The sequence below is a fragment of the Acipenser ruthenus genome, chromosome 21 (genome assembly GCF_902713425.1).
Source record: "Acipenser ruthenus chromosome 21, fAciRut3.2 maternal haplotype, whole genome shotgun sequence".
NCBI lineage: Eukaryota > Metazoa > Chordata > Actinopteri > Acipenseriformes > Acipenseridae > Acipenser > Acipenser ruthenus.
Genome location: NC_081209.1, coordinates 7,035,574 through 7,059,493, shown reverse-complemented (window position 1 = coordinate 7,059,493; position 23,920 = coordinate 7,035,574). Strand labels below are relative to the sequence as shown.

At 40.0% G+C, this 23,920-nt stretch overlaps 2 protein-coding genes across 3 annotated transcripts; both read left to right on the top strand.

Annotated features, from left to right (window-relative positions):
• Positions 1 to 534: 534 nt before the first annotated feature.
• Positions 535 to 4,636, top strand: LOC131699061 (uncharacterized protein C22orf15-like). Of its 2 annotated transcripts, XM_058994659.1 has the most exons (5): positions 535 to 709; positions 1,303 to 1,389; positions 2,822 to 2,944; positions 3,060 to 3,134; positions 3,647 to 4,635. In XM_058994659.1, exons 1-5 carry the CDS (start codon positions 685 to 687, stop codon positions 3,808 to 3,810), a joined length of 474 nt encoding a protein of 157 aa, XP_058850642.1. In that variant the 5' UTR covers positions 535 to 684; the 3' UTR covers positions 3,811 to 4,635. The 2 variants fall into 2 exon arrangements, with proteins under 2 accessions (XP_058850642.1, XP_058850643.1); XM_058994660.1 differs by lacking the exon at positions 1,303 to 1,389 and having other exon boundaries at positions 537 to 709; positions 3,647 to 4,636.
• Positions 4,637 to 6,563: 1,927 nt separating this feature from the next.
• On the top strand, positions 6,564 to 23,911 carry LOC117428154 (beta-ureidopropionase-like). The gene is made up of 10 exons (XM_058994657.1): positions 6,564 to 6,895; positions 8,315 to 8,486; positions 10,367 to 10,454; positions 12,517 to 12,611; positions 14,109 to 14,270; positions 18,890 to 19,059; positions 20,193 to 20,274; positions 20,942 to 20,984; positions 21,311 to 21,465; positions 23,584 to 23,911. Exons 1-10 carry the CDS (start codon positions 6,792 to 6,794, stop codon positions 23,665 to 23,667), a joined length of 1,155 nt encoding a protein of 384 aa, XP_058850640.1. The 5' UTR covers positions 6,564 to 6,791; the 3' UTR covers positions 23,668 to 23,911.
• The last annotated feature ends 9 nt before the right edge of the window (positions 23,912 to 23,920 follow it).

The following is a 23,920-nucleotide window of genomic DNA, read 5'->3' as shown; positions in this document are numbered from 1 at the left end:
AAATAAAATAGTGTTTTCCAAATTGATTGTTACTAGTTTTGACAGTTTGGTTTGTGCAAGCGGTAACTTTGCGTCCTTTAATGGAAAATAAACAACTAACTGAGTTAATTTAAACATTTGCATTGTTTCTTTTTAGTTTTCAAACATAAATAAGTTCATTTTGTGGAACATTTGTTAGTACATGTATTAAAAATATCCCTTACGAAAAATCCTATATATTATTTGCTATTTTCATATATATATATATATATATATATATTACTTGTTTCTATAGATTTTTATGCTTTCTATAGATCTGTAAATCATGTCATACATTTCTTCAATTTTCTGTAAATTTCTATAGGATTTTTTTTATAAGGGACCCTAAAAAGTAATATTTTTCTGGAGGGAATTTGTAAGAATGCAATAAACTTCTTATTGTGCACACACACACACAAATACACTCGCTCACATGTATAATTAATCCTCTTTCACAATAACAAAGCTTTGTCACTAAGCATGGCTGTAGTCAACAACACTGATTTAAACCCCTTTTGTGAGCTGTGTTTAGGAGACTGGGCTGGATTTTGAGCTGGGAAGAAAAGACAAGAAAAACGTGCTGGCAGTCAGTGCAAAGGAACAGCTTTCTGAGGGAAGAAGTCTTTCAGCCTTGGGGAATTTTTTTTTATTTAAATCCTGGGGAGGATGTTTATCACAGTGAAGTTTGGGGGTAAGTTTTGATTGGAATTATAAAAGTTTTTTTTCGAATGAGTTTTTCCCCTCTGTCTTACTGTTTTAGGCATTGCATGTCTAGCTATCCTCTCCTCATGCTGTGTGGTTGTATAAGGCTTTCCGCGTTCAAACCAGGATTGCACAGTGGGCGGCTCCACTTAGAGAGCAGGTGTTTATTGATTAACAGGAACATTCTGTGTTTAAAACAACCCCATTTCAACTCTCATGTTGTAACACAAGACAATGTTTAAAAAAAAAGCACACGTGTCAGACCTATAGAACCGGGCATTTATATATACTGTGTAACCCTACCTGTGGAGCTGAAATCTAGCTCTGGGGAGGCAACATGACATTTAAATTATTAAATGAAATTAATGCCAGCTTTGCATCGTTCTATATTCTCTTTTGCAAATGCACTATAGAGCATTGGTGGATCAAAGGAGAACTCATGAGCTGCACTTTGCGATGTGTCAGTAAGGCTGTTATTTGTATATTGGACAGCTTTTATTAATAATTGACAGAGAATTAAAGTAAATACAGGTTTCTTTTTATAATAATCTATACCCCCTTGTTTGTTGCTTTTATCTACAGAAGACCAAAAGGAGATATTTAATCCAAACTGTAGAATCATTAACTTCATCCACTCATTGAAAGAGAGATGTAACTGTAAGGAAGAAGGTACATGTATTTCTTTGCCAGTGTAAAACCTTTTTCTTTTGTTCAAACAGCAACATTTATCAGGGGAGTTGATAGAGGAGGGTTGTGGGGTGAAAACAGACCCACAGTAAGTATTGATGTTTCCCTTATAAAGGTCACAGCAAAAGCATAGCAAAGTGTAATAAAGCACAGTGAAAGCATGGTAAAGTATAGGCAAGGATTTGTAAAACCAAAAGAGGTATGGTAAAGCATATTGATAAACATGGCAAACCAGGGTAAACTATGCATGGTATAACCATGGAAAAAGTATTGGAAACTACAAAAAATACTGTGCAAAAATGCAGCGGAAAGGGTTTTTATGGTTAGATTATTATAGAAAATAGGTGTAAACTGTCTAGGGCCTAGCAGGTAGCTATAGAGAGAAACTGAGATACAGTTTTGACTTCTATATTTTAACTTGCTGTATGAAATACTACTGTGTTAGTTAAACACCAGCTGAACACCTGTAGGTAGGTAAACCCTTTCCAGTGTTTTCAGGTCAGGTAGGGTTTGCATGCAAGCTATTTTAAATGTGATATTTAATGTTAAAAAAGGTTTACATGCTGTGAAAATCGCCGCAATTCTCACATCTTAGCAATGGCATGTTTATTGACCTGTGAAACTCACTCACAGCACCCACCACAGTAGCTTCACCTAGGTGTGTGCAAATCTTAAGCAAAAGGGATGCTGCACTGTGGGTTCACAGTGTCACAGTGGGTGAGATGGGATCTGAATCTAGGATCTGCAGACTCTTCCGAACCATCGCTTCTCAGGGCTCAAAGACAATGAGCCCTGTCACCAAAGCGATCTCCTGCTGATGTCACCAGATGATCTGACAATAGCTGCCCCCAATAATAGCACTTTGTTGCCATGCGATGTATAAAATCCTTTATTTTGAAGCAGTGGGGTACAACGCTTTTACTGTCAAGACTAAGCCCTTATTTGAGGTTAGAGGGATGTCAGTCTACAACTGCATTGCCCGCACTGTTGACATGATTGTACACACAGGAACTACTTTTAGGAAAGGTGCACAAAGAGAGAGTAAGCCCTAAAGGACTGAGGACAGAACATGGCAACTGACAGTATAAAGGCCAACACACTGTCTCTAATGGTCATTTAAAAGTAAAATCTGCTCAAGTCAAACCTGTAAATATTCTGGTCTTGGCTTTATCATACAATCCTCAATAAGAAAAAGCTATAGCACTACTTCTGTTAAAAATTCAGTCTTGTGTAATTAAATACTAAAAGAATGTTGCTTTTGCGCTTGTGACGTTACCGTTTGCCAAGCAACCAGAAAATGTGTTTAATAAACCATCCTGAATTAAAAATATGCAATGTGGGTTTGATTGTGTATCTGTGTATTGAATATGCTATGTTTCTGTTTTAATGAACCAAGACTCCTTCATTCCTGTAGTTTGCATTGACCTGCTAGATGAATCGGGAGCCCTGATGAATTTGAGCGAGCGTGAAAACTCGCCTGACTTCGCCAGCAGCTTCCTGAAGGAAAGGCACAGGTACATCCTGCTCAAAGTCATCAGTGAGTCTAAAATATAATCACTATTATATTTCTGTCTAGACTAGTAACAAGTGCCATTGTTTTAAACCAGTTTTCATTTCCCAGCTTTGAAAAATGCATTGTGTGTTTGTTTTAGGAGGAGATGGTGGTGAAGGGAACAAATATGAATCTCTCTTACTTAACCTAGGAAAATGCCACCCCGATTTAGCAGGTGAGAGCTTGAACAGGATTTTTTAATTTTTGTATTAACTTTCTACATTCCTTGTTATGAATCTGATGGATTATTCCCAAGGTAAATACAGTGGTGCCTGTTCACAGCATATGGCCTTAGTACATGAGTATCTGCTCTGTCTTCTATATAATTGCAACAATATATTTCTTACTGCATAAAAACGTTCTGTCATCTACCTCAATTGAATATATATATATATATATATATATATATATATATATATATATATATATACAGTATTATTGCTGGATTTTAATCCAAATTGAATATAATTCAAAGTTGTTTTGTCTGAATAATAGTGGTTTCTAATGCACTCTGAATCTGAAGTGAATAACAATCCATTATCACTCTAATTGCAAAGAAATAATTCTGAACATAGTTGTATTCTGTGTACTCCCCTACTGGCCATTCCATAGACCTACACTCTACTTTCTTAGTGCATTTTGTAGTTCAGTTTCAATGCACCCAGTAAATAAACCTCTGTTTCCCAGATGTCCTACAGAAGCTGTCAAACCCACAGAGAGACCGGGAGAGGAAGAACTGTGTCTCGAGGAAAGGCCGTCAGCACAAAGAGCCTCCGTCCACCCACCCCCACACTAAGAACAAAACTCCCTCCACCAGCAAGAAGAATTCCAATATCAACCACAGAACTTAACAAGAGAACTCCTGACATGCACTGAGAGGGAATAGACCGTATCTCAGAAATAACTGCTTAGAATGAGACATTTGCAAACAAAATGTTGCCTTCAAAGTCCTTACAATGTTACATATACAGTGTATATACATTATATATACACAGTATATATAATGTTGGTATTTTCTATTGCTCCAGTGAAATATTTCAATAATAGAAAATAACTCATGATTAAATGTATCGTGACATCACCTAAATTGTTTGCAACTAGTTTTGTAACAAGCTTCCTTTTTGAAACTTTTTGCTGAAAATATACAATAGTAAATGTATAGATACCCTTTAAGAAATATATATAAAAATAGTAGTTTTGGACACATAATAAATATATTTTTCATTTAAAATTGTTTTCATTATTTTTACATTGCTGGGGAAAAACTGGCATCCTCATATGAGGCTATCATACGTTTGCATCTTCCATACGTCCCCATACAAAGACTAGAAGAGATGTTTTTTTTATCCATCCATCTGCATTAAAAGGGTTAGCATTAACTGTGTCTGCAAATGAGCGAGAAGCAAAATCTGATGAAAATCAAGACACAGTGAACATAAAGCTGACTTCGAATCTTAAGGAAAATGCTGTGAACTGCGCAGTCACAAAACAGCAGAGAGACTGCAGAAGGATCATTTAGACATTTTTATAACAGAACCAACCAGTGATACCTTCTTTTTACAGCCAGAGGAAGCCAAGGCAAACTAGAATCTGATCCCAATGATGTGTGAAATAATTGCACTGGAGCACAAATCTGCCTAGTCTATTAAACATGAAATACTGGGCTCTGTTCATAAAGCAGAATGCAAAGTGTGGTCTTTGAGGATTACTGTGGGGGTGTTTGTAACCCACACCCCCCCCCCCCCCCCTCTTTTGACGCCCCTTCCTGCAGACTGCGTGACACTGAGCCTGGAACTGGTTTCCAGTAACACTCATCATGACCTCTGGACTACAAGGTCATCCAAGTGGACACAGTTCTGTTTTCAGAAACAGAAATATATATATATATATATTTTTTAAAACTGCAATGCTTTTCCAGATATAAGTTCCAAAAATAAAATCCTCCAGATCCGGTTTAAAAGTTCATGTGGTAAACAGGAAACTCTTGGAAATAAAAAGAGGAATATTCTCAAATATATCATTTTGATTCCTTCTCAGCTGCTAAGGGAAATGTTCTTGTACGTGATAAGCAAGCATAAAAACTGAGATATACACTTACATCTGATCCGTGCTTACAAGGGTCTATATTTATATTTTACTGATGAAAGATCTGTAAACAGGATAGCTCCACTTCAATACAACAGGGGTCATGCCAGTCTGATCATTCCTTTAGTAAATGTCACAAGGGCATCCAGCTAGATCCATTGTGAAATACATGCCTAAGCAAACTAACTGAGCATAGTAAAAACAACCTGCTTTTGAAATCCAAATCAGCTTGCTTCCCACCGTTAACCTGGACAAATCATATTTCATTGGATTTCATTGTAAACCAAGAAGAGATTGATTCAGGTTCCAAAGGAATGCGATTTGTCATTTGAATCATCCTTGAAGTGAAGGTTGCATGGTGAACACATGTGGAGGTGTGATTAAAGGTCTTTACTCTTTATCAATAACATGTTTAAAAGGCATTCAATCCCATCTGTCTGCATTTAGTGATAAATCAATGCCATGCTTGGTAGTTACAATCAGATAAAGATCTGGGAGTTACTGCAGGTACATTACTTCATTCCTAATGATTTCCTGCTGCAGTGATTTGAAGCACAACCACAGCGTGATGTGTAAAGTCTACTCAGCAACAGAAGCAATGTGTTTGTACACCTGTTGTAACTCAGCTCAGTAAGGAAGCAGATAATGTTCCATTCAAATTCAAGAACAACAACTTCCAAATCATTTATCATTAACATTATAATAAAAAGTAAATATTTTAAAAGTCATCATCATTATGATTATGATTATTATTGAATTATTAAATTCACTTTCTCATGATGTTGCCAATAGTTCCGATGTTCCAATACTGAGTATTACTCATTTTCCCCTATAACTGTTCTAAGAAGTTTTTACCGAAATTCACTATTAAGATAACATTATCTTTTGATTTCTTCAAGCCTGTAATTATCTGCTCAATACAATACAGTTTGCTTTATTATACTTTTACTGTACACTTATTTGTGCAGTACACAGCACAATTAGTAAGTAATATGCCTTAAAGTGTGTAGTTTTAGCTTTTAATAAACTAGAAGGAGAACATAAATAGAGTTACTGTACAGAGAATGAATTGATTGTGTCAGAGCAAGGTTGACATTATGGTCTAAGAGACAGGAGCTAGGGAAAGGGAAATGGGACAGCACGCTATCAAGCAGAACATGCACTCAGAAATGACAGCGTGCATGTTTGGTGTATGTTTTCTGCTGTATCCCATGGACTTTATTTGGAAGCGCAGTAAAACGAATCAAGTTACAAATTATGTCACAAGTGACATATAAATAAATATGCAGAGCATTGCGATAAAGTACACACAAGTCTAATGAGCAACTTGTAAACAGGCCCTGCAGGTGTGTCCAGACGGACGGCAACACTTGTGTCCCTTGTTATATGGGCTCATTTAACAAACCAATGTAGCGCGATGTTTAATACTCAACACTAATTAATTCAAACGGGAATCGTACTATGTGTACTATTTACCAAAATTATTAAATTGTAAAGATAATTGAAAAAACAAACAAAATACAAAAAACAAAAAAAAATTATTACAGATTTAAGAAGACTTTTCTTGTTAAAAACGTTTTAAAAATTCGCCCCTAGACATTGGGCCGCCTCTAAAATAGTTTGGGATATGGTCAAGTATTAACCAATGAAGCAAAGAGGTAGTGCCAGTTGAAAGAGGGTCGTGAAGTCAGGGAGTACGCGCTGGACTCGGCTGGTTAGACGAACCTTGTTGCAACCGAAGTTTACCATGTCTGCGACTCCGTTTGAATCACTGGAGAAGACGCTGGAAAAACACATCCCCCCCGAGGAGCTTAAAGAAGTCAAACGGATTATGTATGGGAAAGACACCAAGTAAGAGCAAACAAAACAAAGCTGTCATTCATTGCCTTTACTTTTTACGGGCCCGGGTTACCTCGCCTGTCACTGAGTGGAAAAAATAGACTACACAATCCCAGCACACACTGCGATGTTTTTCACTTGTTTAAATTGTCAGGACCTGTTTCGATGTCTGAGAAATGTGGTTGACTCCTGTAAGACACCTTCTTGCAGTTTGTAAACCTTTATGAAAACAAGCGTTTGTTTATTTATTTACAAGTAACGTTATTAAAATATGTTGTGCATCAAAATACATACACGGTATATACAAAACAAATACATTGTGTGTGTGTGTGTGTGTATATATATATATATATATATATATATATATATATATATATATATATATATATATATATATATATATATCGCATAATGGCTAGCCTGCCCACTGCAGCTTTAATACAGTATGTGAAAAAAGCGTTTCCCCTAAAATTTGTGCGGAGAATACCCTATTTTGCTATGGTCAGACATACTGCATTCCACCAGTCAATCATTTACAGAAGAGCTTAACCCTAAGGCTTGAGGTAAGACGCATTATTATAAAATAGTGTAAACTATTTACTACTGTATTTAATGTGTTTATGGTGAATACAAGTTTGAATATTTTGTCCAAATAATGAAGATAAATACATGTCATTCATATATAGTTTTCATTTGTTGTTTGTTACACTTTCCTGGTGAAATGACCTAGGAAGTAGTGTAGGTATAACATACTACCTAAAAGCAAGGCGTGCAAACTGAGAGATTATTTTATTTAGTATGGTTACAGCTATCATACATTGTATGATCTTACATTATCTAGCAAATAGACTGGCATTGCAGGTACAATGCTTGGAATTATTATATAGCTATAACTACTTTATGTTTTCCTACATTTGAAACATCACTGAGGTACAACACCAGAGCAAACCCAGTTCTTGGTCTATGGGCATTCACTTATGTCAGTGAAGCAGCATGGCATAGCAAGGGTTAAATGGAGTTCTAACTGGAAAGTAACAGTCCAGTAAATAAAGCTTACCGAAGGGGCTTTACTGGGGTGTGGAACAACATGGCGGAGGGTGTCTGCATACAGTATAGTAGGATAGTTCAGCTAAACAGTGATGAGGGGACCCATTGGAAAGAACATGCTTTTGCAAAAACGAATCTCTTGAAACTGTAGGAAGTGCCTCCCAATCCACCTAGTTTTTGATGGGGGTATATCTATCTACCATTAGACATAAGATCAAAATATAAATTCTCCAAATTTCTTATTTACCATAATGAATTATTTCAGGCCTATCAGAGTTGGTTATATCACAGTTTTTTTTCTGAAAATGACATGGTATGACCCAAATTCAATCAACTGTGTGTTATTTGTTTGTGTTTAACCATCTCCTGTAATTTATGTTTGAGGACAATAGAGTTGCCTCAATGTGCCGTGGAGGCTGCTGCAGAAAGGGGCTTCGATCTCCAGGGCTCTGCATTCAGTGCTTCTGTGGAGCAGCTGCGTCAGCCCCGCATCGTCCGTGTGGGACTCATTCAGAACCAGATCGTCCTCCCTACTGATGCACCTGTTATAGAGCAGGTAAGTGTGGCTCATTCAGAACCAGATCATCCTCTCTACTGATGCACCTGTTATAGAGCAGGTAAGTGTGGCTCATTCAGAACCAGATCATCCTCTCTACTGATGCACCTGTTATAGAGCAGGTAAGTGTGGCTCATTCAGAACCAGATCATCCTCCCTACTGATGCACCTGTTATAGAGCAGGTAAGTGTGGCTCATTCAGAACCAGATCATCCTCTCTACTGATGCACCTGTTATAGAGCAGGTAAGTGTGGCTCATTCAGAACCAGATCATCCTCTCTACTGATGCACCTGTTATAGAGCAGGTAAGTGTGGCTCATTCAGAACCAGATCATCCTCCCTACTGATGCACCTGTTATAGAGCAGGTAAGTGTGACTCATTCAGAACCAGATCATCCTCTCTACTGATGCACCTGTTATAGAGCAGGTAAGTGTGACTCATTCAGAACCAGATCATCCTCTCTACTGATGCACCTGTTATAGAGCAGGTAAGTGTGGCTCATTCAGAACCAGATCATCCTCTCTACTGATGCACCTGTTATAGAGCAGGTAAGTGTGGCTCATTCAGAACAAGATCATCCTCTCTACTGATGCACCTGTTATAGAGCAGGTAAGTGTGACTCATTCAGAACCAGATCATCCTCACTGATGCACCTGTTATAGAGCAGGTAAGTGTGGCTCATTCAGAACAAGATCATCCTCTCTACTGATGCACCTGTTATAGAGCAGGTAAGTGTGGCTCATTCAGAACCAGATCATCCTCTCTACTGATGCACCTGTTATAGAGCAGGTAAGTGTGACTCATTCAGAACAAGATCATCCTCTCTACTGATGCACCTGTTATAGAGCAGGTAAGTGTGGCTCATTCAGAACCAGATCATCCTCCCTACTGATGCACTTGTTATAGAGCAGGTAAGTGTGACTCATTCAGAACCAGATAGGCCACCCTCAATGCTTCTGTAATTTGGCATTACATAGCAAACATATGTAAGAAAGAAAATGTTTACTCTGAAGCCATGGTTATAGGATTCATTGTTGAAATGACAGATGCCTGAGAGTGGCACCCAAGGAAAGGATGCCGACCTGGGGCTTTTTGATTACGTCTATTGACATCAGCAGGTCCCTTTGGATGCATTACATCTTACTATTTTATTTGCAGCTATGTTATTATTACTTGTTCTTATATATTGCACATGCACTACATTTACGTATAGATTTCCCCGGACACTTGTAAATGAGATGTTGAATCTCAAGTGGTTCTTTTGTTTCTCTGAAAAAAAAAAAAAAACTTTAATAATAATATAAGTACAAATTTAAAATAGTCAATAAAATATACTGTTCAGAATAGAATCCCACAAACAAACAAAAAAAACATTTTACAAAAGGGAAGGAGGGATTCCATAGAGAATAGATGTCAACATTGAAAAACTGGATATTTTTTTCTTAATAAATTCAGTTCAAGTATTAAGACTGAAAGTATTCGTGAGAAGGATTCGAGAGATTTCTAACTTTTCAAGAAGTACATCTGCTTTAAATGAGTGTTTGCAATGTCTGGGTACAGAAACCCCCCAAATGGAAAATACTGTACAGCACTGGATACTGCACCAAAACATTTATACTTGAACCATAAAAACTTGAATAAAAATGTAATTGATTATTACATTAAATACATGCTGTACATCAAATGCAGCGTACAGTACAGTGTAGCGGGTCTGATTCTAATTGGGTGAATATCTGTCCTAAGTTCATCCCATAATAGGCAAAGGAGCTGTGACCGGCATTAGCAGTTGCATTGGCAGCGGCTCAGAGTCTGTAATTATTAATTATAAGTTCTATAGATACTATGTTCTGTAATCGCTCCCTGTGTTTCTTCTGCACAGATCACTGCCTTGCACAAGCGGGTAGGAGAGATTGTCGAAGTGGCCGCCATGTGTGGGGTCAACATTATCTGCTTTCAGGAAGCCTGGAGTAAGTACAGTGCGCTTACTGTACTGTAAGTGCAGCACAGACAGTCACGCTCATCCTTGTGTCTGCTGCAGTATATTAGAACATAGTAGTGCTAAAAAAAGAGAAAGATTTCTACATAGATCTAGAGAACCGCTAATGCAATTGTGACAGAACTTGGTTAGGACACAAATGAATGTGTCAGCACCTGGGGATATGTGGACTTGTCTGTCTGTCATGCTTACTTTTTTGTAAATACAGTCATGTACTTGTTACTGTATTTCGCAACCTGACTTACACATCAAAAAACTGTAAATATTGAAAACACTGTATGAAGGGCTCTGCACTAATTCACTGAAGTATAATGTCTGTGCAATTTACTTTCAGCAGCTGTGAATTAACTTGAGCTTGTGAATTATCGAATAATGAAATAATGAGAGGACACTGTACATATTTTTTTATGATTCTAATAGTGCTAATGTTGTATTTACCGCTGTGGCAAGGGATGTATTCAGTACATCTTTAGAAGTAAGATTGTAACATTTCAACCATATTTTCAAGGTAAAATCAATATGGCCCACTGAAAAAAAGGTAATGCAATATTCAGAGACAACCTTGTAGTTGCATCAATGCATTATGCAGCTTGTGTGGTCTGAACTATTTAGGGATCAAAGCCTGGTTTTCCTGTGTCCCTGGGGATAAGGCCAAATACTGTCTTCCAACACAGAGGAAGACAACGCTCAGGACAGAATTACTGGGAACCAGGAACCCTCAGCGTTCCCATCAGTCCCTCTGCCACCCAGGACCTTACAAAAATACCATTAAGATACCATTACAATACAGGTGCATTAAGCATTACCAGCAAGCCCGACACAGTGGGTGTGAAACAAATATTGCACATTGGTCTGGTACTACTAACATGGTACCAAGTGTGTGTGAAACTATTGGCATGTCATATGGAAATAAGACTCCCATTGTATAGAAGTGTCTTCCATTCCTGGTTTCACTATGAGTTAAATAAGACACACCTGAGCTTGTTACCTATACACACTGTGGCTAATCAAGCTCAAAATAAAACCTGCTATGGTTGAAACTGCTATGCAATAGGAGTCTTATTTCCATCCCTGTAAAATGGTAACAATTGTGGTGCAATTCTATCAGTGTCTCCTAGCATTGTAGCTGGATGCCCTTGTGCTACCATTTCCCATTAATATGGTATCAGTGATACACAGGGCACACTGTGTGTGTGCGTGTTTGTGTGTGTGTGTGTGTGTGGTTAATCAAATTGTGATTGAGGTGTTAGGGGGACCTTGAATTGACAGTCAATTCCTGATCTGAATGAACATGTTAGTTGGCTTGTGAGGATTAAACCAGCTATTTTACTCTCCACGGCTGCTCGTAAGGATTAGGGACTGCCCTTGTTTTGTATTTTAATGAGATTTCAATGTGCGTGCATAAGAAAGGTCCCATGTCCTTCTCCTATTGACTCCTGGAGCTGCCTCTGGAGAGCCACAGGACAGCAAGGCCTGAGAAAAACAGAAATCCCAAAGGACTTCTGGTATCTGGGATTTACAGTCCATAAAAAATCTTGTTTTAACAACCACGGGGGCTTGGTCAAGATTCCCCGAGAGATTTGCATTACAGAGGGTTGGAGTTACAGGCTTTCTCTGGATAAGGTTTGTGAAAATCCAAGGAATTTATTGTGTTTGCCATTGAGAGTGTGATAGACACAATCAATGGACAGGGGTCTACATTTTGAATGAGGACCCTAAAAACACTTTGTCTGTTGTTTTTAGAAGTACCTTTACTTGTGTTCATTGCTATCCTCTGCAGAGCAAGAGAGATACCATACAGTATTTGCTTTGGCAGCTTAACTGCATGAGAAACATGAACACATCTGTAGCTGGAGCCTGGGATATACTACCATTTTGAAAAAGCTGATAATATCTAATATAGCAATAAGGCTATAGTTTGTTGTATAAAAGCATATCTGTTGAAACTGTAGTAGTCCTTGTAAAAGGCAGTGAACCACTGTTTAAACCATTTGAAATCCCTGATTCAGGTGTTTGCTTCTGTTTTTGTGCAGCAATGCCCTTCGCCTTCTGTACCAGGGAGAAGGTGCCCTGGACAGAGTTCGCTGAGTCAGCCGAGGAAGGACAAACAACACGCTTCTGCCAGGAGGTGAGAGGCTGGAGGCTAAAGGTTAACGTGCAAGCTGCATGCATGCCGAGCACATGCCTGATTATATAAGAAATGAAGAAGAAATTAAATCTCCCGACTACCCACAATGCAACATTCTTTTTCAGTGAAGCCAATTTGTTTCTGCAATGGTTTATAATCCATTTATCAGGGTGCTTGTAGACAGACAGATCACAATAAAACAAAACAGATTTTAAGCATTCCTCTTTACAATGAAGTTGTGTTCATCTGAATAATGAGCATGCATCTGAGAGGCAACCTTACGAATGCATGTAGCTTTCTGCTCATAAAATCGGTTTAGCTAAATTCTCTAGGCGAGTCAGCTAGAAAGAATCAGGAACTGAAGAGAGCAGTTAAAAAGCAAGAAATCACCAGGTGCATTTTTTAGGAGATAAGTGCGATTTACAGAAGACTGGTTTATGGTTGTCTGTCATCGCAGCCACACAGATGGCATTTTATTGATCCACCTGACCTGTAAAAGACTCCAGGGTTAAAGTGGCCATGCTTCAGTATGTATGTGCGTCACACTTACTTTGAGTGAATGGAGAGAGCTGCTTACTCAATTGTGATGATCAGCTTGGTTTAGGTATTCTTTAGATGTGGATTACAGTGATGTGTTGGGTATTATTGCTTCGTTGTTGTTGTTATAATTATAGAAGGTTGAACAACATATTTTTTTACTAAGCATTGGCTTCAGTTTTAGTTTCATTTTTTCAGCTTCATATTTTGAGTCACTTGCAAGTCACTGAGATGTGCAAACATGTCAGTTTAATACAGTCAATTACAATGCCCGCACTATTATTGTGGGCTTTTTCTTCTTGGAGTAATGATTCAGTTCACTTAGTCTACCCTCCACAGCTACTATGTGCTATATCAAGGACGTAAATTATGTTTTGCTGCATTCCATCAGTGGCCGCCTAAAACACATTGAATTCCTAATGCCAGTATTAGGAGTGTAAGCACACCCAAGTGCAGGATGTGAATGAGTCTATAAATCTCAGCAAGCGTCAGAGCCACTGTTGTTGAGATGATTAAATCTTCATGTGACATTCGCCATCATATCTGAAGGTGATGCTTTTAAGGAAAGGTTTGTGATTCATATTACAAGTTATATTTCAACTTGCTTTGGTTCCTTCTGGCTGTAATGTATTTGTAAAATATGACAGCATGGGCAATAATATATAGGAGTAGGGGTTGGGGGTTTGGGTTGGGGGTTGGGGTTGGGGGTTGGGGGTTGGGGGTTTGGGGTAGGGGTTGGGGGGTTGGGTGTTTGGGGTTGGGGGTTGGGGGTTGGGGTTGGGGTTGGGGGGGAGGGGGAGTCCTTGGGGAGCAATTCCCCAATTATGACCAAAGATCAAAATTAAGGATTTTATGATTAAGAAGTTCTGCAGTACGGTATACAGGAGAAGTAAGTAGTGAGGCTGGTTTGGAAGTCAGAGGAAAACTCCAGCTGGCTTTGACTTTGTGTCTCAATTCCAGCTTGCTAGGAAGTACAATGTGGTGGTGGTGTCCCCGATACTGGAGCGTGACGAGGTCCACGGAGAGACCTTGTGGAATACCGCCGTGGTCATCTCCAACTCCGGCAGCGTGCTGGGCAAGACACGCAAAAACCACATCCCACGTGTTGGGGACTTCAATGAGGTAACAACTGTAGAAAACCACTTCATAGATAATATGTGACAGTGTTACTAAAGGCTGAATGAAACTTAAGAAAACAGTCCAGTAGACAAACGTTTTGACAAGGCATCTTATTTAACGGCATTTGTCATTTTGCCTTAAGTTTGCCATGGTAGATTGGCCCCGTATTTTTTCCCATGCTTTTCTCATGATTTCCCATGCTTTACCATATTTGTATATGTTATACTTTCTTTATATTACACTACTATCCTTCCCTATGCTTTTACAGCGCTGCACAGGGATCATGATTGATAGTCTAATTCATAGACACTTTTACAATATGGCTGATTCTCTATGAATAATTTTTAAAATCTCAAATAAATGGGTATACTTTCGAGATTTAGAAACACAGAATACACTGATTGTGCTTCAGAATCCACAGCAGCCATTCACCGGGGGCAGGCTAGTTCACACAAATCCAAAACAGGCATTCGTTGGAACAGAGCCTGTCATTAGGAAATTATACAGTATTTAAGAGAGCAAATAAAAACCGCAAGAACAATTTAAGAAGTCATCAAACGATGAGTAATTGTGCTTTAACAACCAGGACGAGCATTTTAGTGCATCATTCTGTGGGCTGACTTGAGATCTGAGCTGATTAGCTTTAAATCTGCTCTGTTTTACTGTGACCTTCCTAATCCAGCAGATATAATTGCATCAGGATGACAACTCAAGTCTGTTTGTCACCGCAGGATATATTGACATTATACAGAAGCTCTGTCTGTGTTGATCCAGTGATTTCAGGCTTGAGAGAAGGTCCTGTTTGAGGTGATCGTGTCCAGTATCAGAGGGGTCATGATCTGCTCCTTGGGGTCAGTGTGTCAGACTTGGAAACACCAAGGCGTCTGTCTGTTATTGGTGAGGGTTGATGGATACTGCTGTTTACGTATGGCCAAGTAGAACGGAAAGTGTTGACGGCTCAGTACACTAGAGCACAATGAAGGACTGGTAAAATGTGATCCTTTTTTAACAAGCCAACAGGATAGATATGCAGATTATGTTACTGATTTATTAATTGATTAAAGGTGTGAACGGATGCACAGTTTCACCCATTCCACATTTTTCTATGAGCTTGATTAGCCACAGTATACAGCATTGTATATGTAACAAGCTCAGGTGTGTCTTGTTAAACTCATAGTAAAATCAGGAATGGATCAAACTGATATGCATTGGGAGCCTGTGTGAAGAGTCTGAGGACATTTGGACATGTTCAGTCACTTTCTTGAGTTAAACTTGGAGAGCCTTGCTGTACATTAATGTTCATTGTGGTCTATGCACAGGCCAAGGCAAACCATTATTGTCAAGGCTGTCAAAGATACTAGAGTTTGCACATGGCAAAGACAATGGAAAACCATCACCAGAAAGAGCACAGACACCTACCTATTACAACAGGTAGCAGTGTTTTCAGCCGATTGCTTTGTTTTGAGCAATTGACGGCTTGCCTATGCGTCACACACTGCTGTCATGGCGACTGCTGACCCCTACAGATGAGACCAGATAACAGGAGCTTGGAAAAGTCACTCCTTTGGGGGCCGCGCCCAGCTTCTGCTTGTATTTTCGATAGATTGCATTGACCTGCTCAGTGATTGGCCCGATGATGTCTTGAAATCGCAGCAGAATTAGATTTGAGTTTGTCAAAGGCAGGATAACAAGCACGCACAGGTTCTGCGTGCTCTGGAAACAGAGTAAGTGACATGGCAAGTCAGAAAACTTGCAATCCCAGCGCTGTCACAGCAGGGAAAGGTGTCTGCATGCTCCTTAATAAAACAGATGCTTCATTGAATTAACAAGGAAGTGAAAGTAGGACAGTGTGCATGCATTTTCAGTGTCACTGTGCACCCAGACACCCTGATATTTAAAACATGACATTAAGAAAACCAGCTATGTACTCTTCAGGATTGTGACATGCCAGTAAATTCTGACAGTTTTGTGCATGATTCTACTGTTACCCTTGCTGTGAGAGGCAAGGCTTTTGAGAAATGACAATGCCTTGCTATCAGCAAAAAAAAACTTTTATCACTGCAATGAAGCGATGTGTTGACAAGACACCAGTCATTAACAAATGCACTAAATTACAAAGCCAGATCATTGTAATTAGTGCTTTGAGAGCTCTCCCATTCTTTGCAATGTCACCCTCTCTTAGAGCATTAATTTATTTGTCTAAATATTGCTGCACACCATCAAATATCTCCCTGGGGATGACAGACTAAGTTACGGTCTCATAGACAAGGGGAGCACTTGTCAGCATTGGGACAATGCAATACATGTGCTATATCTTGTGGTCCACGCCAACCGATAATCTGTTTGACTAATACTGTGACACAGGTTACCAATAAGCAAGCTCTGTATGTTATATCAGTATCCTTTTTCTATTGTATGTTCTCCATCTATAACCAATTGATGATGTATTTCTCAAACTAAAACCTGCAATTCTGCCTCTAGTGGTGTATACCGGACATGTGATTGATTGCTTTAATAAGTATTTCTTCTGTTATTACTTGTAGTACATACCGAGCTGCCTCTCTCTCCTCTGTCCTAATTCTCCTCGACCTCTCTGCTGCCTTTGACACTGTTGATCACTCTATTCTACTATCATCTCTTGCTGACCTGGGGATCTCTGGCACTGCTCTGGCCTGGTTCTCCTCCTACCTCTCCAACCTCCACACCTCACCCTCTCTTAACTGGAGTCCCCCAAGGGTCAGTCTTGGGTCCTCTCCTGTTCTCTCTCTACACCCGCTCCCTGGGCCCCCTCATCGCATCCTATGGTTTCTCATACCATTTCTATGCTGATGATGCTCAGATTTTCCTCTCCTTCCCCACCTCTGACTCCACCATCTCCTCCCGTATCTCTACCTGTCTGTCTGCTATTTCCTCCTGGATGCACTTGCATCACCTCAAACTCAACCTCTCTAAATCTGACCTCCTTTTCTTTCCCTCCTCCTCCTCCCCCTCCTCTGATCTCTCTATCTCTGTTCCTCTGGAATCTACCACACTCTCTCCCTCTTCCTCAGCTAAGAACCTTGGAGTCACCCTGGACCCCTGCCTCTCTTATTCCCAGCACATCTCCACTGTGGCACGCACTTGCCGATTCTTCCTGAGCAACATCCGAAGAATCCGACCCTTCCTCACCAACTATGCTACCCAGCTCCTGGTCCAGGCCCTGGTACTCTCCCGCCTAGACTACTGCAACTCCCTCCTGGCTGGCCTCCCTGCGTCCGCCACCCGTCCGCTCCAGCTCATCCAGAACTCTGCTGCCCGCCTGGTGTTCTCTCTGCCTCGCTTCGCCCACGCTACTCCACTACTCCGCTCGCTCCACTGGCTCCCGATCACCGCTCGCATCCAGTTCAAGACTCTTGTACTAGCCTACAGATGCCTTGACCAGACTGCACCCAGCTACCTCCAGACCCTCATCTCTCCCTACACCCCCACTCGACCTCTCCGCTCCGCCTGCACTAGAAGACTAGCTCTACCTCCGCTACGCTCCCCTGCCTCCAGAGCCCGCTCCTTCTCCACCCTTGCTCCGCAGTGGTGGAATGACCTTCCTACAGATGTCAGGACTGCCCAGTCCCTGACCACATTCCGTCGCCTCCTCAAGACTCACCTGTTCAAAGAGCACCTGTAGAACTCCTCTGTTTGTATCCTGGGACACTATCACCCTTCATGTAAATGTGCTTTATTTTGCTCTTATCTGCCCCCTATTTTACTGCATTTAATCCTGTACTTCAGAATACTGTAATCTGCCAAGTGTTTAACCTGTAGTACTTTGTATTTAATCACATCCTGATGTAACTATCACTATTTAATCATATCCTGATGTAACTATCACTATTATCTGCTGTATTATTGAATTGTGGTTTGTCACACTTGTACTTTGCTTGAACAAAAGTTATTGTATTTCTTGCTCTTATTGTATTACTTGTATTGTAACACTTGAAATGTATTTGCTTACGATTGTAAGTCGCCCTGGATAAGGGCGTCTGCTAAGAAATAAATAATAATAATTAAATAATAATAGTACGATTCATTTTGAGTGTCACAGCCTGTCGGACTGATAGGGTTTGTAACTAAACGGTGTGAACACCCTCAATCAATATCTTTTAGAAATACTGTGTCTGTGTCTTCATTGTCTTCCAGATCACACAAGGTAACCCTGCACGCTGTAAAAAACCGCTCTGCATAGCAAAGTTCATATTGGCAGATCATTCTGATGAACATCGTATCACTGTTGGTTATGAGGCTGAATACCTTTCGGATTACCCAAGCTGCTTTCAGTGTGACACTCTGGCTTAACAAACACGAGATCGACCCCCGTTTTCTCCTACTGTGTGCACCATGTAAATAAAAGAAGGTGAAATTACAAGAAGCTAAGTCTAGTAGATAGGTTAACGCCTTAATCAGTTAGACTGAAACAAAACACTGTGTAAGCATGGGAAAAGCATGGAAAATACAAACATTACCATGCAAACTTTGGATCAGTAATAATATAGCAGTGACGGTGATGTAAGCTTTTATTAAACAATAGTTGCATAGTTCTATAGCAAGTCTTTTTATCCCTTTCCAAATTGTTTCTCTTTTTTGTGCAGTCGACCTATTACATGGAGGGGAACACTGGACACCGAGTGTTCCAGACCCAGTTTGGGAAGATCGCTGTGAATATCTGCTATGGGCGGCACCATCCACTCAACTGGTTCATGTACAGCCTGAACGGGGCCGAAATCATCTTCAACCCCTCCGCCACTGTCGGGGAGCTCAGGTACTGAGGTGGGCAGGGGGGCTGTACCCAGAAACTACACTGAGTGCTGCTACTGAAGCCCGCAGTGCATAGCTACTGCCTCATTGTTTCGAGGGGAAACAGGCATGTCTTGTCCAGTGTTGAAGATTTCTGTGATCTGGACCTCATGCTTTCCCATGATTGTTACTGAATAGTTGCACACCGCTCTCACACACGTCACCACATTAGTTTGCATTAAATTTCAGACTAGAAGATTTTATAATTGTATATTTTCAAATTCTTTGGTCTGTTAGTGTAGGATAGTATAGGACACCCCTTGATTCTCTGAAATAGTGCCAGTAATCTTTAATGTACAAAATAGTAGTAGACCGTGCCTTTGTTTGAAATCATACAAAATGTAGCCTCAGTGGCCCCCTATTTGTTAAAGCTTCATTACTGTGAAAAATAAACCTAGTATGATGATTTAGGAGTTACCAAAGCTGCCTCATTTCTAAATTAACTTTTCAATATGTATCCTTTTACTCCTTAACCTTTGCCTTAAAACAACTGGGAACAATGCTAGTTAATTGTAGTGTTGGTGAGTGGTTTGTCTCAGTTGTGTCTTGGCACTGTGGAGCATTTCTTCAGTGCCAGCTGGCATTGACGCCCTCTCTCAGAACTCTGGCATATTGCACAGGAAGACTCGTACTGTACCCCGTTATTGCCATGTGATATACAAGCAAGTGGATTGAGCTGTCCAGCTGACGTGCAGCCAGTCTTGTCCTTGAGCACGTAAGCCTGTTTTGGCCTTGTTTAGAAATGCAGTTGAACAATTTGAAAGCGTTTTCAATCCTGATCGGCTTAAGTGAGGGTGAAAGGTGACGGTTGTTGTGGAATGTTCCACTGCCTGGGCCCTAGTGAGCTGGAGTTTCTCCAGATCAGGAGATGTATTTTAACATTGTTTAAAACAACAACAAACAATGCTAGCCATATTGTAATTATTGTAATAGGTATGCTCTTGTCAAAGCCCCACAACAGTTCTGACTGGACTTATAAGGGTCCTTGTGGCTCTTGTGGGTTTTTATATCACCAGGATCCCTCTATGGAATTGGTGTTACTATATACAGTTGGACTGGATGTACATTATTTCCTTTTATTATTATTTTCTCTTTCAGTGAACCAATGTGGCCAATCGAAGCAAGAAACGCAGCTATCGCCAACCACTGCTTCACCTGCGCCATCAACAGAGTGGGAACGGTGGGTAATTCACTGTTAGTTCTGACTAGACCGTGATGGCAAACATGTTTTCATTAAAAAATATATATATTACTAGGTTAAAACAAAGCTTTCGGTTTTACAGGGTCTCTTACACTTGCGCTCCATAGATCATTTCACTTCAGCAATGTCAGAGCATGTCACAGGCTGCTGCAGGTGTGCTAGGTTAACCTACAATGACCCTCTGCCTCAGAGAGAAGCCCTTGAATTTGACAGGCTTTTCGCTTTCTGTACATTGCACAGTTCTGGTTGGTTTACATACAAATTCCAGATAGACTGACAGGCTGTGTGTCTCCTTAACATCTGACGAATACCAGGTTTGGAAGTCCTTGAAATGCAAAAATAAAAGAATAATTCCAAGCAGTATTCAGTCTAAATTCCATGTAGACAAGTTTGTTTTCCATTACTTTCATGTGAGTGCAGCAGCTTACTACTGTTGCTGCTGCTTGTGGTGATACAGTGCCCTCTACAGAATACAGTGGGCTAGACTCACCAGTGCAAAATCCTAAGGAATAAAATGTTTGTTTCAAAACTAGAATTTGAAATTAAAACATAGTAGATCAGTATGTCAGGGATCCACTGACTTCATCTATCAAATAGCTAAACAATGTTTTTTTCTGGTTATTCTGATTTCTGTGCCTATCTACAGGAGCATTTTAAGAATGAGTTTACATCAGGAGATGGAAAGAAAGGTAAATATCAAGTACTTAAATATACTTGTCAGTTGGATGATACAGTACTTAAATAAAAAGAGGCAATACAGGCAGAGTCACCAGGGATTAGGGGTCAGTCTGTCAGTAAGGGTGTATTATGACAAACGAATCTATTAATTTTGTTTTTAAAGCCAAATTCGATCAACTTTTTAATGGGGAAAATCGCAAAATGCTAATCCAATCACAACACACATTTGCTCTGCATCTATTGCATGAATGTAAGATTATCCAAAATGTTGCCCAAGAAAATACATTGAATGTGCCCATTTGCACTGTGCACAGCATGATGCGTTTCTGTTTTTCAGCACACACGGATTTTGGCCATTTCTACGGCTCTAGCTATGTGGCCGCCCCTGATGGCAGCCGCACCCCTGGCCTGTCCCGTACACGAGACGGGCTGCTGGTGGCTGAGATGGACCTTAACCTGACCAGGCAGATCAGTGATAAATGGAGCTTCAAAGTAAGGAAGCTCACACTGCTTTTCTTTCTTGCATATATCATATTAATACCCTTGTTGTTCGTATCTTTTTCTTTCTTCCAAAGAAGGTATGTAAATCTGGGAAACAAGGAGAAAGCAAGAATATATATATTCAGTATATTGAAAGAACAAAACTTGCATAAGTATTGTGGGCTGAATGACTGAGTTTGGACTGAATGGGGGGACTCCCGTGATCTCACCTTCCGGGGTGCCAGGAGCCTCCCTCAATTGAGGTGCGACCTCTGACACTGTCAGGGGTCAACCAAGGTTGGCTGGTGGAATGCCCTTAAAGGGAAATGCCACTGCAAAGGAGGCGAAGGGGAGGAGAGGAGAAAGAACTTCAGGACGATTTTATGAAAAGCAAGCTCTGTAGGAGTAAGCAGTATAAGTAGTAATAGTTTTCGCCTCTAGAATAATGGCATGCCTTCAATGTATTAATTGTTTGTTAAGTACTTTTCAAATTCTCAAATTAGCACCCTTGTTATCCGTCTTCACCCCAGTTGCAGGGACTAATTGCACAGCGGATATCCTACACTAATAACATTTTACAGAAGGGAGGTGAATTGATCCGCTCACGACCTCAGATGCGCTTCTACAGCGAAGTCAGAAATATGTAACGTGTCACTTTTGTGATCGCTCTATATACCCGGTATGTTGTCCAGAGTACCATGGCTGGGATTACATTTCAGTTACGGCATCGCTATCAAAACAACGGAAACTGTAATAAAGATGATTGCATTTGAAGCCTTGAGAGCAGGTACTTCAAAGTCACACTTATTTTGATACTGGGGGGAAAAAAAAAACGGTTTTTAAGATCTTGCTTTGACATGAAAAAACGTGGAATTGATGTTTTGTGCAAGCCAATTACTAAGGATCTTTATCACAGTTCTTCTTTGCAGATTTATACAGTCAATTCTTTAAAGCTGCTAGGATATTGGCACCATAATTAAAATGTAATCCCATATAGTTTCAGCCTGTGCTGTTTATAGACATATTGGTCTTATTTTCTCTTTTGAACTTGCTAAATAATTCATTGCACTGTCATTTTCACAATGGCTTAACATTTACAAAATGGAATGGTTTACCAGGGAAATGCTTCCTGAACGACTATCTGTCATGTTAAGGGCATCAGAATCATCCTTCACTCCGGACAAATAAATCTTCTGGAAGCTGGCCTGTAAAATTCCACCCGTTTGTTTTCATACAAGGTTTGCACAGAATTGCTGACTTTGTCAAAGGTTTTAGAGAACATGGATCTACTGTGTTCAGTCTGTCTGTCAATCTTAACAGCTATGAATAAATAATCTAAATAAGCCTGCTGTTTAACCCTGTATTGAAGAGCTGTCCAACTATTTTGGTTAAGAGACAAACCAATTACCATTGGTTTCTTATACTGCACATATAAAGTTTAGTTTACGAAAAAACCTGACTTAGCAGTAGAACTACACTTAGCCAGTGCTTCAGACAAGATTATTATAGCATCCCAGTACCAATAAATGTGACCTTCCACCCACTGTTAGTGAGGACTTGCATATACAGTGGTCCCTCATTATTTTACAATTCCATAATTCACGATAAGGCCATATGGTCACTGTATTAAGCCCCTTCCATTAATTCACAGTTTTCAGTATTTCACTATTGTTAAGCCATTATTTAAAGGCTTAATAGTAAGCACTACACAAATAGACAGCGTATGTGGATGAAAGGCTGCTTATTATTTTTTTACGATTTATTACAAATAAATTGACAGCGAGCAAACTTTTCACTCCTTTCCAATTAGTTTGGGACAGCTGCTGTTTTTCTATTTATAAAACATACAGCAAAAGGAAACTGCACACAAAGGAGACTGTTTTAATCACGGATCTACAGCGATTCACATAGTTTAATTATTTTTTGCGGTAGGTTTGACAAGTATTTGTGGATTTAGCACAAGGGAGGATGGATTAGGCCATTCCCCAACAAGACATGTATTGTTCACTTTGACAGGGTCAAGCTTTTACTTTGACACTCGCTCTCTCGCTCGGCAGAAGCAATCTATAAAACGTCCCTCAGCCTTCCCAGCGCACTGACAGCCGCGTGATTCTTCTGTGTGTTTTCCAGATGACAGGCAGATACGAGATGTATGCGGAGGAGCTGGCGAAGGTTGTTCAACACGACTTCAAAGCGAACATCATCAAGGAGTGATCACACGCCCATGGCTCTGATTGGATAGCTACCCAGGACACACGGCCAAACCTGCCTTTTACAAGTGGTGTACCGCACCAGTTGTGCAATGACCAACTAAAAAGGTTACAGAACATGTACAGTTTACCTTTGCCGTGTACTGCGTGGTCTGTATCGTAGTAATATTTGTTGTAACATAATGTCACGGTTGTCTTAAAGCAGGTGGAATGAAACCAAACAGAATAAAGAGTTGTTTCCCAAGTTATTTAAAGTC